This window comes from Neophocaena asiaeorientalis, unplaced genomic scaffold (genome assembly GCF_003031525.2).
Source record: "Neophocaena asiaeorientalis asiaeorientalis breed wild unplaced genomic scaffold, Neophocaena_asiaeorientalis_V1.1 scaffold277, whole genome shotgun sequence".
Taxonomy (NCBI): Eukaryota; Metazoa; Chordata; class Mammalia; order Artiodactyla; family Phocoenidae; genus Neophocaena; species Neophocaena asiaeorientalis.
In genome coordinates, this window is record NW_020173947.1 from 139,942 (window position 1) to 155,350 (window position 15,409).

Here is a 15,409-nt window from a genome sequence, read left to right on the forward strand (position 1 = left end):
TCCTAAAATGCTTTCAAATCAGAATTGCATAAATTTAGTAAGGTGGAATCATGTTATAAATTGGCTGGCTAATATAAAGATATATATATATCTAGAGAGAAAAATGTAAAGACATACAATCAGGTACCAGCACCCAGAATGATAAATATACAATTATGAGGCTATGGATAGGGATTTGCATATTTCCCTAGATTGGCATGATGAGGCTCTTTCTTTGAACAGACTTATTCAGTATTATCTACACTATGATACTGCCAAGGTAAATATCTCTCCACTTAGACCTGCTAATAAAAGGAAATGTTTTGGACGACTCAAATAAAACCCACAGAAAGGAGATGTGTCTGGCATATGTGAAATAACTGCAGAATCTGGAAGGCTCTCAATGTGAACACAGTGTTCCAAGGAAATTGAACCATCTGTTTGGTCCTTTAAAATAAGGGATGACTCTTGTGACAGTGTTTCTCCGTATAGATTGGTTAGTTCAATTCAATGAGTTTTTAAATCTTGTTAATCTGTCCATAATTCTAGACCAGCTAGGTACAATAAACCAATAGTTTCCCCTCCATTTTTCTTTTTGTGTGTGTTTTAGGCACTCAAAAATCGTCTCTGGAATAAGACCAGTATAAACAGACACACACGCACACACACACACACTCACATGCCTATTCACTGGCACGTTCACCTTTCAACTGGCATGCATAAGACTGGCTATTTTTAAAAGACATTGGGAGAGGAAAAAAATAGAATGAATATGACACTTCTAACTATTAGATAAATTTCTTTTTCTTTTCTGTCCACATTTAGCTATTTATACAACTAATGTGCAACAATTCTGACGGCTTTTTTAAACAGAGGGTGATGTTTATAGGATGCTAATTCTGAGAAAACGGTGGCAGAATTTGTGACCCAAACCTATATACAGTATATAGTATATACAACCTATATAGTACATACAACCTATATAGTATTAATATATACAACCTATATACAGTATATAGTATATACAACATGATGATTAGGGGGTGCTGAACCTCCTGGGTTCCTCTGTATCCGTGAGTTCATCCAACCTTGGGATCATGTAGTACTATAGCATTTACTATAGAGAAAAACAGCGTATAAGTGGACCCATGCAGTTCAAACCCATGCTGTTAAAGGGTCAATTGTAGTTAAGATAAAAATATTTTCAGCTTTGGGAATATTTTAAAAATGTTTTATTACAGGACAGATTTTAGTTTCTAATTTATATAGAGAGACTATATTTTTATTAAAATTAATGAAATAAAGTGACATTCAGGAATTTTGGAAAGCATAAGAGAGAATGTCTTCCAGATATTTTGGCTTATACATATAGTAAAGGCTACAATGCAAAACTAAGGAATTTGGTGATGGTTTCAATTGTGTATTAATTTTCGATTGCTGCATAACAAATTATCAAAAACTTGGTAGCTTAAAATAACACATATTTCTTATCTCATGGTTTCTGTGGGTCAGGAGTCAAGGCATGAGTCAGGTGTGTCCTCTGCTTAGGATCTTACAAGGCCACAGTCCTGGTGCCCACCAGACCTACTGTCTCATCTAAGACTTGGTGTCCCATTCCAATATTCTAATTCAGTTTCTTGTGGTTGTAGTGCTGAGATCCTCAACTCCTGGATACTGCCTGATGTTTCCTACCACATGACCCTCTCCACGATATGGCAGTTTAATTCTTCAAGGCCAACAGGATAGCTTTCTGTTACTTTCAACCTCTGACCTCTGCACCCTCTTCCATTTATTTATTAAGAATATTTTTCAAAGGTATTAAAATTTTATAAGCCAACTTTACCCAAGATTCTGCACTGGGGATGAATGTCAAAAGGACTTGTTCAGAAATCATATCCTTTAGAACTTCCATATAATTTCTTTCCCCTTAACACAGAGTTGTGAAAGGTAAAAATAACAGTGTTTTGTTTTCCTGGGAAAATGGTATATCTTTATTAGGGAAAATGATTGAAAAATAACTGGTCAGTTTTTGCCTCCACACTGTGATTCAGTGCAGAAGGCTCTGCACCTGCTTTTAAAGAGCTCACCTGATTAGGTCAGGCCCACTCAAGGAAGTCTTCCTTTAATTAATTTCAAGTCAACTGACTGGGAACTTTAACTACATCTACAAAGTCTCTTCACTTTTGTTGTACAACATAAGCTAATTACAGGAGTGGCTCTCCCATTTTATTCACAAGTTCTACCCGCACTCAAGGGGAGGGGATTACAGAGTGTACATCAGTGGATAGGAATCTTAGGGGTGTATTAGAATTCTGTATACCACACACATGTTTACATGCACTAGTTGTAAGAGAATATTGATTGTCACTTTTTATTTGTATCATTTGATTCTTCGGTGAGCTTTCTGGTTTTCTCTCAGTCCCAACTGCTTGAATTCATTCTGAGTTTTCAATATGTTTGAAGAAAAGAATAGAGTTTATGATTGTGTCACTTGTCTCCTCTAAAGCTGAAGGGGAATTTTAAAACTCTTTTTTTAAATTATATAATAACTGTATAAGAAGGTTATAACTGCTACCATTTATTTAACATCTACAGAAGGGTGCTTTCCATCTACTGTCAATAATCCTTATTTCAATTCTACAAAATGTGATTAGGTAGGCCAGTGAGAAAGGTGTGCAAAGACATGATGGGTGAAGCAGAACGGCAATATTCAAGACATGGTAATTAGGTTGATATGGGTAGGGATGGGGTAAAGACAGAGAAATGGAAGAAGATAAGAAAAATAAGATTGATGTGAGGCAAATGAAGTAGGATCCAAGAGTAGCCCATCCAGTTGCCATGAGAAACACTGAAAAATTAAGCAGGGAGAGTGGTCTTATCTGATTTGTCATCTAGAACAGTAGCTTCCAAATCGGTATCTATGAAACCCCAGGGAACACAAAGACTGTCCTAGGGGTTTATGGGCATGGACAAGTTAAAGGGCTCAAATTCCAGCTCGTAGTTTTCTATACGAATTCTTTCCCAAAGTCTTCTCCTTGAGATGCATGTGTTCCCAAGGAGTCAGTCAAGTTCAACTTCCTCCCTGCCCATTGACAGTTGCCCTTTGCTACTTTATTGAAAAAAGGCAAACTGCTAATCCTTCCTGAATATTAATGTGGCGCACTGTCCTGGGGACACTAAACAAAGAGACCTTTGAAAATACTATATATTAATGCTGTTTATCATTTACGCTCTGCTAATAATTGTACAACTCTATCCATAACATGTATACATATATATGTATATTTGTGTGTTTGTGGCTGTGTGTGTTTAGTATAGTGTGCATTTAGCTCTTAGAATTTTGTGGTCACAAGAAATTTTTTAAAAATGTAAGTATATAAAAATCTTTCAGGAAAGTATGATAGGTGAGGAATAAAAGATTCTCCAACATAAAATAAAATACATTACACTAAAATAACATTCTCTGGGTAAAGTGGAATGGAAAAATGATTCAAGGAGAAAAAGAACTTGATAATGTACATTTTATCCAGAAAAAGGTATAGGTATCAAATCACTGTGGTATTTAGAGTCCATTAAATCCATTTAGAAGAGTGATATAAAAATTTTCAATTTAAAACTATCGATAGTTAAAACATGCTAGAAACCACATCTTTTGCAGCTATTTAAACTTAGCACAAAAAAATGTAGATGTCAACTTTGAAAGCAAGAGAGGGAATATAAATATTTTTTCAAAATTATTTTAGTAACAGGAGCAAAAACAAAAACAAATTAAAGAAACCAACAACATTTGAAGACTACTGGTCCAGAAGAATTACTATGTATTCTGGGTAATTAGCATGGAGGCCGGTGCATCTGATAAGAGTTGATTTTAACAGGCAAGTAAGAAAGAGAATGTGAACTAAGGCAGTACGCAGTGACAAAACAATGTGGAGGAGGATGTGAGCAATATTAAAGAGTTAGAATGTCCCGTATATAATGATGAATTGGATAATGTGGGAAATGAGAGGGAAAAGGTAAAGTCTAATATTCTTCCTAAGTTATTGGGTAGATGATACATATTTAAGAGAGGTATAAATTTGAGGAGAAAGATAGTAAGTTTGGTTCTGCTTATATTGAGATGCAGGTGCTTCATGTCTGTGCTCAAAGTACATCTAAGTTCAGTCTTCCCTGAAGGTCATGCAGAGTCATAAGTGAATGTGATAGCAGAAGCCCTGGACATAGCAGCAATCCCAGGAAGCATAGAGAGAGCATAATGAGTTTTTGCCCCTTTTCTATAGAATTCATTAAATAAATATTTGTTGAATAGCTCTTATACGTCACGTGCTTTCCTAGTTGCTGGGAACTTTCCTAGAAGTGAACAAAACAGACCAAGATCTATGATAAAATTCAAATTTCAGAATTTTAGCGTGAACTAGTAAAGTAAAAGCTGACATTGCCTTGACACTGGGCTGTTTACACCAGATCCAAGGTTTTGAATACTGCTCTCAATTCCTTTTATTTGTTAAAAAGCTGAATGAACTACAAATTTATTCTTGTCACTTTGCTTCCAACTTTCAATCTTACAATTAGTATAACACTGAAAGTGAAGGATGAACATTGCTCATCCCCTGACAAATGTGTAGCAGGGTATTCTGGGACAGGCCTTCTCAGTCCTCCTTCACACCATGTTCTTCAGAAGGTGATGTCTACCTAAATGGCAGCAGCCCACACATATTCTGGCTGTGTAACTTTTAACAGACTTCCAAGAATATGAAATTTTAAGACACTGCAAACATATAGCAAGATTGGAAGTCCCATGCAGTGCTTAAATGAAGTACTGATATTTTTATGGTCTTCCCCTATAATAATAACTTCATATTCTGAATAAGAGTTTGTTCTATACATTAGTTCACTGCTTTTCAGAGAGAAATAATATTTGTTGGGACTAATCGTGTTTTTCTGAAGTGAACTTTAGTAGCTCTTTGGCAACTGAAAAGCTAACTTGTGGTTAATGTCCCTTATCTTGTAGTTGATGTCCCTTAGATATCCCATTGAGTATTTAAATCAGTTGGACTGAAGATATCTTTACACATTATTGAGAACCCCAAATTGTCTGCGTGGGTTATATGAATCAATATCTACTGTATTGGAAATTAAAACATAAATTAAAAAACATTTAATTCATTAAAAATAATGAGCTCATTGGATGTTAATATAACATTTTAAAAGAAAAATAACTATTTTTTTCAGAAAAATAGGGAGGACAATGACGTTGCTTTAGATTTTTTGTAAATTTCTTTAATGTTACCTTAATTAGAAGACGATAGCTGAGTGTCTCATATTTGCTTCTGCATTCAGTCTTTTGGGATATCATACATCAAGTGCAACTGCAAATTCCACTGTAAAAAGGACAAGTGACATCTTAGCATTGTTACGAAAACAGTTTTGACCTCCTAGACCCCTGAAAAGATCTCTGGAACCCCAGGTATCCCTCTGAGAACAACTTTCTTGCTACATGTCATATGTGTAAGGCTGATGTCCCATTAAAGTACACCTGCTAGGATATACCTGTTGGCTGTTCAAATTGTTCCCCACCTTTTACCACCAGCAACTTGCCTGGTTGGAGACTTTTATCGTTTATTATCTTTTTCTCTGATTTTCTTCATTTATCCTATAGGATGGTCTAATCTGCTTTTTTTAAGCTCTCTTTTGCATGACTGGTACCACCATTTACACAGTTTAAAATCCAAAAGCCTAGAACAATCCTAAACATGCTCTTTCCTTCACTCCTCACATTTGATCCATCATTAAGTCCTGTCAATTTTATTTTCTATGTATCTATCAAATCTCCATTTCACTTCATCACTGTTTCCTTTATCCAAGACAGCATTATTTTCATCTTGAATATTTGGGTGGCCTTCTGAGTGGAGCTATATCCACGTTCACCAGCTTTCCCCTCCAATCCCTTCTCCACACTGCAAACAGGATGACATTTAAAAAAAAATCTGAATATATCATTCCCTATGCCTGGCATACCACACACATACACAACAGTTTAAAACTCTTTAATCATTTTCTTTGATCTTAGGACACAGACAAAACAAAACCATCCTTTACTCCTCCACCCCTATCTTTAGCCTCATATACATTTCTCTCCATGCTCTCTGTTCCAGCCAGAATAGTTTTCTCCCTATACCTCATATTTTCCATATTCTCATTATAGTTCCTTCACCCCTGCCATCTCCTCTCCCCTGAAAAATTTTCTCTTCCTTCCTCACCTAGTTGACAGCTACCCATTGTTCAAATTTCAAGTCAGTTATCATTTCTTCATCTGACTTCCCCTGACTCGGTCAAATTCCTTATTGTATATTTATAGCAACAAAACCTCTCCTTCCATGTACTTCTCAGAATTTGGTCTTTACATTTATTTCTGAAGTTATTTGGTTAATAACTGTTTCTATCAAAATTTGTAAGCTCCAAAAAAAGAGTAAGGACCAGGTCGTTTTTGTATTCCACAGAGTTACCACATTGCCTTGCACGTGACAGGAGTTCAATAAGTCTTTGTTGAATGAACCACAGTTACCTTCCTGCTCAGTGGTAGTTTTCATTTTCTTTTAGTGTCTCCTGGAATTTCTTCTATGCTTCTTGATTTTCATATGAAAACTTGGCTTTTCCCAAACATTGCCAACCAGGAAGATTTGCTTCATACCTTCTTCCCATCACCTCAACTCATTGTCAGTTTTCATGCTTCCATGAGCTAGTTTTGTTCCTTCATTGCTTGATGTCTTGATGGCTTTTCATTCAACAAAATAAACAAATCTTGTCATATTTTACCTGATTTTTCACTTCCTCTTTCTTTTCCTTCTTATTTTTTAAACTTCTAGATATGTAAGTGTCCACAGCCATTTTATATTTTTAAGAGCTTTACTGAGGTATAATTGATATGTTAAAACATCACATATTTAATGTACACAGTTTGATAGGTTTGAACATATGCATACACCCATGAATCCATCTCCAATCAAAGATTATAACCATATTCATCACCTGCAAACATTTCCTCCTGCCCCCTCTTGCCTTTGTGTGTGTGTGTGGTAAGAATACAACTCTCCTAACAACTGTTTAGTATACAGCACAGTATTGCTAACTATAGGTACTATGTACAACATTAGTATAGTAGATCTACTATACATAGTAGATCTCTAAAACTTATTCATCTTGCATACCTGAAACTTTATTACCTGTTGAACAACTCTCCATTGCAGAAGTGTGGCCGAGGCAGTTCTTTGATAGTTAAGATTTCTATCAAAATTATCATTGCGGACTGAATTGTGCTCCCCAGCACCCACAATTCATATATTGAATTCTAAGCCCTGAATGCATTTGGAGATAGGGCTTTTAGTAGATAATAAAGGATAATGAAGTATAATGGCGGGATCCTAATCCAATGGGATTTGTGGTCTTATAAGTAGAGGATGAGAGTGATCTCTCTCTCCATACCATATGAGGACATAGCAAAAAGGTATGTCTATACCTACATCTACAAGCCAGGAAGAGAACTCTCACCAGGAACCATTGGCTGCCACCTTAATCTTGGACTTTACAGCTCCCAGAATTATGAGAAAATATATTACTGTTGTTTAAGTCACCCAGTCTTACTTTGTTACAGTAGCTTAAGAAGATACGTTGCCATTGGTACTACATAAAAAGAATCCTTCCTCCTAGTAACTAGTGTACGCTGGCATCATTTTAAAGGAATATGTAACGTTTTAAACTTCAGTGTCTTTGTGTGTTGGGAAAATAATTTTAGCAAATTATTTTCTTTCTTAAAGAAAGCTGATTATTTCTCTAAATTTTATTAATTCATCCAAGGCCAGAACAGAGATTCATAGAAATATAATCCTCTTATTGTATTCTGTGTCAGGAAAAAACAATGCTATCAATATCCTTTCTCAAGGGAAAGATCTTGTATTGGAGGTCTTTTCCAAGTCATCTTCTAAGGAGTAAGAGTATAGGATTGAAGACCTTTCATGAAAGTCTTGTCTTTTGAGTATTTTATACCAGAAACGTCTTGGATAAAGTCCAGAGAAAAGTTTCAGACAGGAATCCCAGGTCCACATGGAAAGAAAACGTGCAAGCAATTTGAGGTTTGTGCTTTGGAGGTCTTTATACTATTTTCCCACGTCAATTTTAAAACAAGAAGCTCTTTAAATTTACATTGAGCCTGATCCTGCCCTCTGTGGCCCAAAGAGCACAAGTCTGTTGATGGGAGAGTAGCTTTACACACTGTTCTAAATATCCAGGGACCATCATAAAGTAAATCCTATATTTCCGTTGCTCTTCAGTAGCTGGGAATAAGAAGTGGGTTGGGTTGAATTATTCCAAGAATAATCAGGTATTTGTCCAATGGCCTAAGAAAAAACTTGTTCTTAACTACAGGCAAAAGAATAGCAATAGCTTGTCACCACTAAGAAATCCAGGTTTTTTGGAGGGTTAAGGGGACAGTAAACATAACGATTTACTTATTGTCCATGTAAAGCTTATGGATCCCTAGGTGTGGTTTTCTGTAACATACATTTGCACTCACATTCTCCAGTTGCCATTCACGGACCTCTGTCAGGGCCTTGTGGCCTCTCCGCAAGGATTTGGCTAGTCTTTCACAGAGAAAAAGGTTCGATTTATTCTATGTTGTCTTGTTGTGTTGATCTCTTTCTGTTGGGGGGCAAGAGGGTCTTCCCAACAATTACATAACAGTTAGTGTTCATTCTCTCAACAAATGTATTCAAACCTTAAAGTTCTCTACCAAATAGTAGAGCAATCAGATCATAGCAGGTCCACACCAGCAAAGTGAAATTAGTGCTCCAAGAGGCAACCATTATATTTGATCGTGTTCTAACAGGACAGCGAAAAATTTCAAGAGCAAATGTTGTTTTCTTTAAAGCATTTCCAAATAGAAAACTTCGTGTCAGTCATGAAAGAAAAACATTCCTTCACTCACAGGCCACTGAGGATCATATAAATATCTTTGCATCTGCTTCCAAAGGGTGACCACCACTGACACCCCTGGCAAAATATTTTGTGAGGAACTCTCAGAAGAGTTCCTGGTATTTTCAGTGTGAGCTTGGTAGACATACTTGCAAAAACATTTGTGGATGCGGGGATGCAGTATTTTAAAAACATGTTGCTTTGGCTAAACTTGATAATCTTCAGCTGATATTGGGGATGTTTCTGTGTTTCTTTAACTCTTCACTAGGCCACTGGAGACTCTTCAGAGCCTTCCCTTTTTCAGGTCTCATGTTTAAGTATTAAGTCCAAAGGAATAGCTTTCCCAACATTTAATAGCCCTTTCCCAATCAATTGGCATGAAATATTTGTTTTGTTTTTGCACCAAATTTTGATGTTTATATAGTGGGACAGCTGAAGGAGTCTATTTTATTGCGGTTCAGGAATAATTCCTTTTGTTCGAATCATAAGTATTCAAGCAGGCAACAAAGATCAGACATTTATATCACAGTTAAATGGTCTATGGACAAATCATTCATCATGGTCCCCATCAGATAATATTTATTAAACAGCTGCATGAAGTCGCAAAATAACTCTTACTAATTCATGAAAACTGTAGTTACCTTGTTGTACTAATATATCTTTTTTTGCCTGTATTATTTATTCTATACATTACCACCAGAATTATGTAGCTTTTGTTTATGGGGTTACTTTTAGCAGCTGAATGTGAAATGGGATAAATACAGATGCACTAACTTCAGAGGGTACTTTTTAAATAAAGAAAAATACTATGTGAAGACTGCTAGTTTGTAGTTAAAATCAAAATAAATATTTCCACTGAATTAAAACACAACAATAAGTAACACTGTCAAGTTGTTTTAGTTATATATTTCAAAGTTACAGATGCTTATTAAAATGAGACAAAAATAATAATATTATTTAGATTCTTTACATCTTGATAGGGCCTGACTTAGTCAGCTCAGGCTACTATAACAGAATACCATAGACAGGGTGGATTCTAAACAACAGAAATGTATTTTACATAGATCTGGAGGCTGAGAAGTCCAAGATCAAGGTGACAGCACGTTTGGTATCTGGAGAGAGCCTGATTCCTGGTTCACACATGGTTCACACTTTGCCCTGTGTCCTCATATGGTAGAAGGAGCAAGGAAGCTCTGCAGGGTCTCTTTTATAAGGGTACTAATCCCATTTATGAAGGCTTTGCCCTTACAACCTAAACATTTACCAAAGGGTCCAACTCCTAATACCATAACATGGGGATTAGGATTTCAACATATGAATTCGAGGAAGACACAAACATTCAGTTTATAGCAAGGCCTAATGAAAATTTGTATTTATTCTGTACAATATTGTATTTTATTAATGTGCAGTAATTCTTTGTATTCTGTAATTTTTGTAATTTCAAAAGGTTCTAGTGTCCACCTCCAAATTAGAATCTGTTAAACAATCCAAATTATTTAATCCAAATCCAAAATTTTGGTTTTCAATCTAACCATTTTAACTTACACTGTCTTTTAGTGAATATTTAGTGACCCCCTTAAAATAAGTTTATATCATAAGTTTTCAAATATAATAATGAAAGTTTAGAAAAAAATCTTTGACATAATTGTTCAAATGAGGATTTTAGGATAGCTACTTTTAAAGTGAAAGATTCTTTAATTAAATCTTGTTGGGAACCTCTGCAGTTGAGGTACAAAGTTAGTACAACAATTCAGATCTCTGAACTTGACACTGAAATTTTAGTGTATCAGTCAGCAGTGAAATATTTTCCTCAGTATTCTTATATAGGTACTCTTTTCTCTGACCTAGGGTTTTTGTAATATAGATATTTCTTTTCACAGGGACTCCTAAAATTTGAAAACTTTACCCTCAAATTAGAAAAATTTTAATCTTCTACTAGCTGTTCAATTGTATCATTCCTCTTTTTTCATTGTTTAGGTTGATGTCTGGAAAATCATACTAGAGTCCAAGGAGCTCAGTGTGTTAATCTCTGATGGGCTTAGCCTTGAACTAGATACTTAGTGAGATGTGATAGGCCCATATCTAGCCAAAGGTGGCCCTGGTTGACTCATCAAGACTGGATCCTTTGGTTACAAGTTCACAGTGCTAAAATAGTACTGAGAAGAATGGATCAGTAATACACGAATAAAACAAAACACACACAAATAACTAAGAAAGTAAGAGAGCTGTAGTACCCAAGTCAGGCAATGAAATCTGTGATTAGTGGAAGTGCTTTTGCTCTGGCTGCCCTAACTCTGACCTTCCTCCCATTGTCAGTATTCTGAGTCCTAACTGAGGTCACAAATTTGCTGCCCAGGAGCTTGTACCCAAGAAGTGGGGGAATCAAAACTTTTCTTCTTAAAATGTTAAGCTAATGAATTGATAGATTCCTGGGGACATTCGTTTTGTCTTCTTTCACATCATAGTTTTATAATTAGAATGATATATGTCAGTACAAGCTTGAACTTCTACCTGTTTTAGAGTTGTCACCCTTTAAAGACTTCCCACACATACTCATTTTCCTCAAATCATGTAACAATCAACTCAAATCATCAGAAAAATAGCTTAGTAGCATTTGTTTTAATGAAATATAGTTCTAACCCTCAGAACCTATGAAATCCATCTTATTTTCTATTTCATCAAAGAACTTCAGGTAATATTAAAATCATAATGAACTTGGTTAAACAGCACCAACTTCTTCTACAGAAGTCATTTCTCTCAGTCCAAAATTTTTGTTCTTCCTAAATCAATATATATTACCAATATCAAAACATATAAATTCTCTAAGCCATCAACTCTCAATGACCATTCTATAGGTCAGTCTCTGGACATTTTCTCATGTCCATTTGAATTTCCTTTTAATTTAGGATATTTCTGAGCTGCATTTCTATTCCCTAAAGTAGATACATAAGAAATAAAAACACATTTTAAGATGAGCCGAAGAAGAGATTTGTTTTTAAAAAGAAGAGTTATTAAAAGGGCAATTTTTGGAAATCTGTACATAAAACATTCTAGTGATTGGGATGGTCATTAATTAATCCTCCTTTTTTTTCCACAAAACTTCACAGAATAACTCCAAACTTAGGCTCTACTTAGTTTGCATGGAACTCAGTGAAATAAAGCATGCAGCCACATAAGGTAGTAATTATTTGTAAGAAAGAAAGAAATTTAAAATAAAGTTAAAGAGCCACTTTAAAAGAATTTACGCCATTAAATATGGAACACTATTATAGACATCCCTAGCCTCTGAAGGCATGTCTAATTCTAACCTCTCCTTTGGAGAAATGATGCACCGAATTCCAGAATGGGTGAATCAAAGATATTTATTTATTCACTTCTTAAACTATCCTAGAGGCTGTCAACTTGAGTTTTATGCAGCGGCACCTTGAATAACCATTTAGGTTATAAAGGTAATTGGGGAGTTTACATGGAAACAAACATTTTCATGAATGTTTTGAGAAGGTATATGAATTTTAGTTGCTCCAGAATGTTTTGAGTTATAGTTTATGCAAGTGAGTAAACCTTAAGACAAAAGACAAGAGTTCAAGTTGTGGTAAATTTAATTTTGTACTTCAAAATTTTTCTTACTGAGATTTTCAGGATCTTCATGAAGTATGGTAAAGCACTGCAGCTGGACTAGGAAAAAGGCAACAAATAAATCTGCCTAGAAGCAAGTAATATTTCTTAAATGCCAACAAGTTGATTAAGAAGAAAAATGTAACATATCAGCTTAGAATATATTTATTATTTTAGAGGAAAACCACGGTTAATACCATTACCAACTTTTTAACTATTTAAATAAACGAATTTTAGGAGTAATTGTATAGTCATTTCAGAAATACTGTATATTTGGCATGTATAAGTTATAGTGACATATGGAAGTAAAATGCCTTTAAAGAATTTTTCAAGAATAAACTAGTGTTTGAATGAAAAGAATTGGAATGGAGATAGTAATAGTGACAAACTGATTTTTTAAAAATAACTCTGTTCTCTAGACTAGCATTAATTTTCTTTTTCATACTTTTTTTAATGGCCAAACTTACGGCACAGTGCTAAAATTTCCCCACTTGGTCACTATATTATTTAGATGTAGATGTTTTCCAATTTCAAAAGTAAGAAAAGTGATTTTTAAAAAACATATATGCAATACTTAAGCATTAATAAATAGAGAGATTTTACACCTATTGTTAATAATGAGTAGATAGATCCAGGGAATTTAAATATTATTAAATGATGCTTTTTAAAACAGGTCTAGATAAAGTCAAGCCAGAATGTTCTTTTTATAAGCAGAGAAATTCCATGGTTGAGTCCACCATGTTAATTCCTCCTTTCATTTGAGTGAGACAGTAGTGATAAATTGAATTTTTTATTCCATTCAATTATTATAAAAATTATGTGACAGAAAACCCTGCTAATAAAATGCAAGTGAACTCTAAGAGGTAGATGACAGATTGAAATATTTTATTTAAATTTATATTTCTTTTTACCAATAGCTCACAGTACTATGAATGACACGGATGTCCCTATGGAAACAACTGAATGCATTCAAGGTCAAGGAGAAGGTTACCGGGGCATCATCAATACCATTTGGAATGGAATTCCCTGTCAGCGTTGGGATTCCCAGTATCCTCACCAGCATGACATAACTCCTGAAAATTTCAAGTGCAAGTGAGTAAATTAGAGAAATATAAATTTCAGTAGGCCCTGTGGGAAATGAGGCAGAGTGGTTGCTTTTTACTAATTTCTGTGTGAGTGATCCTTAAACTTTAGTGTGCCTAGGGAAAATTCAGCAATGAAAAGGCAGATACATCCCCCCAGAGACTTTGATTGCTCAGGTCTGAAATTTGGACTTGAAATAATACATTTTAACAAGCACTCTTGGTGATTCTGAATCAGATGGTTGATGTACCATCCATGCTTTGGGAAACACATCCCTAGGTTTCTGATCACAGCTTTGCTCTTGCAGGTCTATTTAATAAACGTATTAGTGGTAATGATAACCAGGCAAGTTTCAAACTAGTGCCTTCTTAAATTTTCATATTAACTTTAGGGGAGATTACAAGGCACACCTTGATTTCAACCAACATTGTAAACTGATGAGTTTTCAGCCTTGAAAAAAATTATTTTTAAAATTTTGAATGAGTGATTTTTATTGTTTCTAAATTTTCTTTAAAAAGTGGGGAAATACAACAGCTGTTTAGATGAACCAAGCCGAAGAAACTGCCCTTGAATATCAGTTACAGAGCTGTTATGTTCTTCTCCATGGCTGCTTTTCTTCACCACTTGACTTTTGTTAGACAGACAGCCACAATGCCATGTGTTTTTAAATTGCCCACCTTGTTATTAGGAACATAAAATGATTGCTTTTAAAATTTATAACACACGTGTCATTCATAGTGACTTTGCTGAAATAGCACCTATAAATAACATATATTGCCTTTATGTAACTGGCTTTTAATAAGAGAGCTTAACATTTCAAGATGGAGAACTATGAACATTAGTTGGCCCATCCACTGGAGAGGGGATATAGTCTATGGTTTTTTATTTTATTTTTAGATTTTAAAAGCCAATTCAGAGTTCTTTGCTTAGACAGTAAATATTCATCTGTTATGTTTTTAAAATTATTTTATAATAACAAATTTATAGTTGCCACTCTGGGGTTTATTTCCTTCATTTTCTTCACAGCAATTCACTCTCTATTTCTGACCCATGTGTTTCATACCTCAGAAATAAACATAAAAGTAGAGAGAGAAAAGAAAATGAGAAACGAATAGCTAAGGGAGACGAAGGAGACAGTGTCAGTGCCATGCACACTTTTTGTCAACTTCTAATGACTGGTAATACTCAAGTTAGAGATTGTGTATGTATAAGTACCCAAATGAACCTCATCTGTAAGAAAAAAGATAATAATTATAGAAATTGAATCCACACATTTCACAATTAAAAATGATCAAAAGTTTAGCTTACATGTTATTGGAATTTAAGCCATTCTTGCTTAATTGGTTATTTAGTCAAGGTAACCAAACATAAATGTCAAACAACCAAAAAGTGAGCTGTGTTATAAAACTGATAAAATCTGACTCAACATTTTACTCAGAGTATTGATGCCTTTACTGTTTGTGGGCTAGCAGACAATGCAATACTGGTCGGGTATCTCTGGTTGTACTAAACACGATATGCCCCAAAACTGAGACTCTTTACAAATGACGATCTTTAAAACACTATTTGTTGGGCAGGAATAGAGACGTAGACATAGAGAACGGACATGTGGACACAGGGTGGGAAGGGGAGGGTGGGACAAATTGGGAGATTAGGTTTGACATAAATACACTATCATGTATCAAATAGCTAGCTAGTGGGAATCTGCTGTATAGCACAGGGAGCTCAGCTCGGTGCTCTGTGATGAACTGGAGGTGGGGCGGGGGGA

The 15,409-nt window shown here is 35.0% G+C and overlaps 1 protein-coding gene across 2 annotated transcripts in view; it reads left to right on the forward strand.

The window, feature by feature from the left end:
* Positions 1–15,409, forward strand: part of HGF (hepatocyte growth factor) — an 82,165-nt gene that overhangs the window by 34,020 nt on the left and 32,736 nt on the right. For both annotated transcript variants that reach the window (XM_024752838.1, XM_024752839.1), the window contains exon 9: positions 13,476–13,650. In XM_024752838.1, coding sequence (XP_024608606.1) covers positions 13,476–13,650 — 175 coding nt within the window. The remainder of the gene's footprint in view (positions 1–13,475; positions 13,651–15,409) is intronic.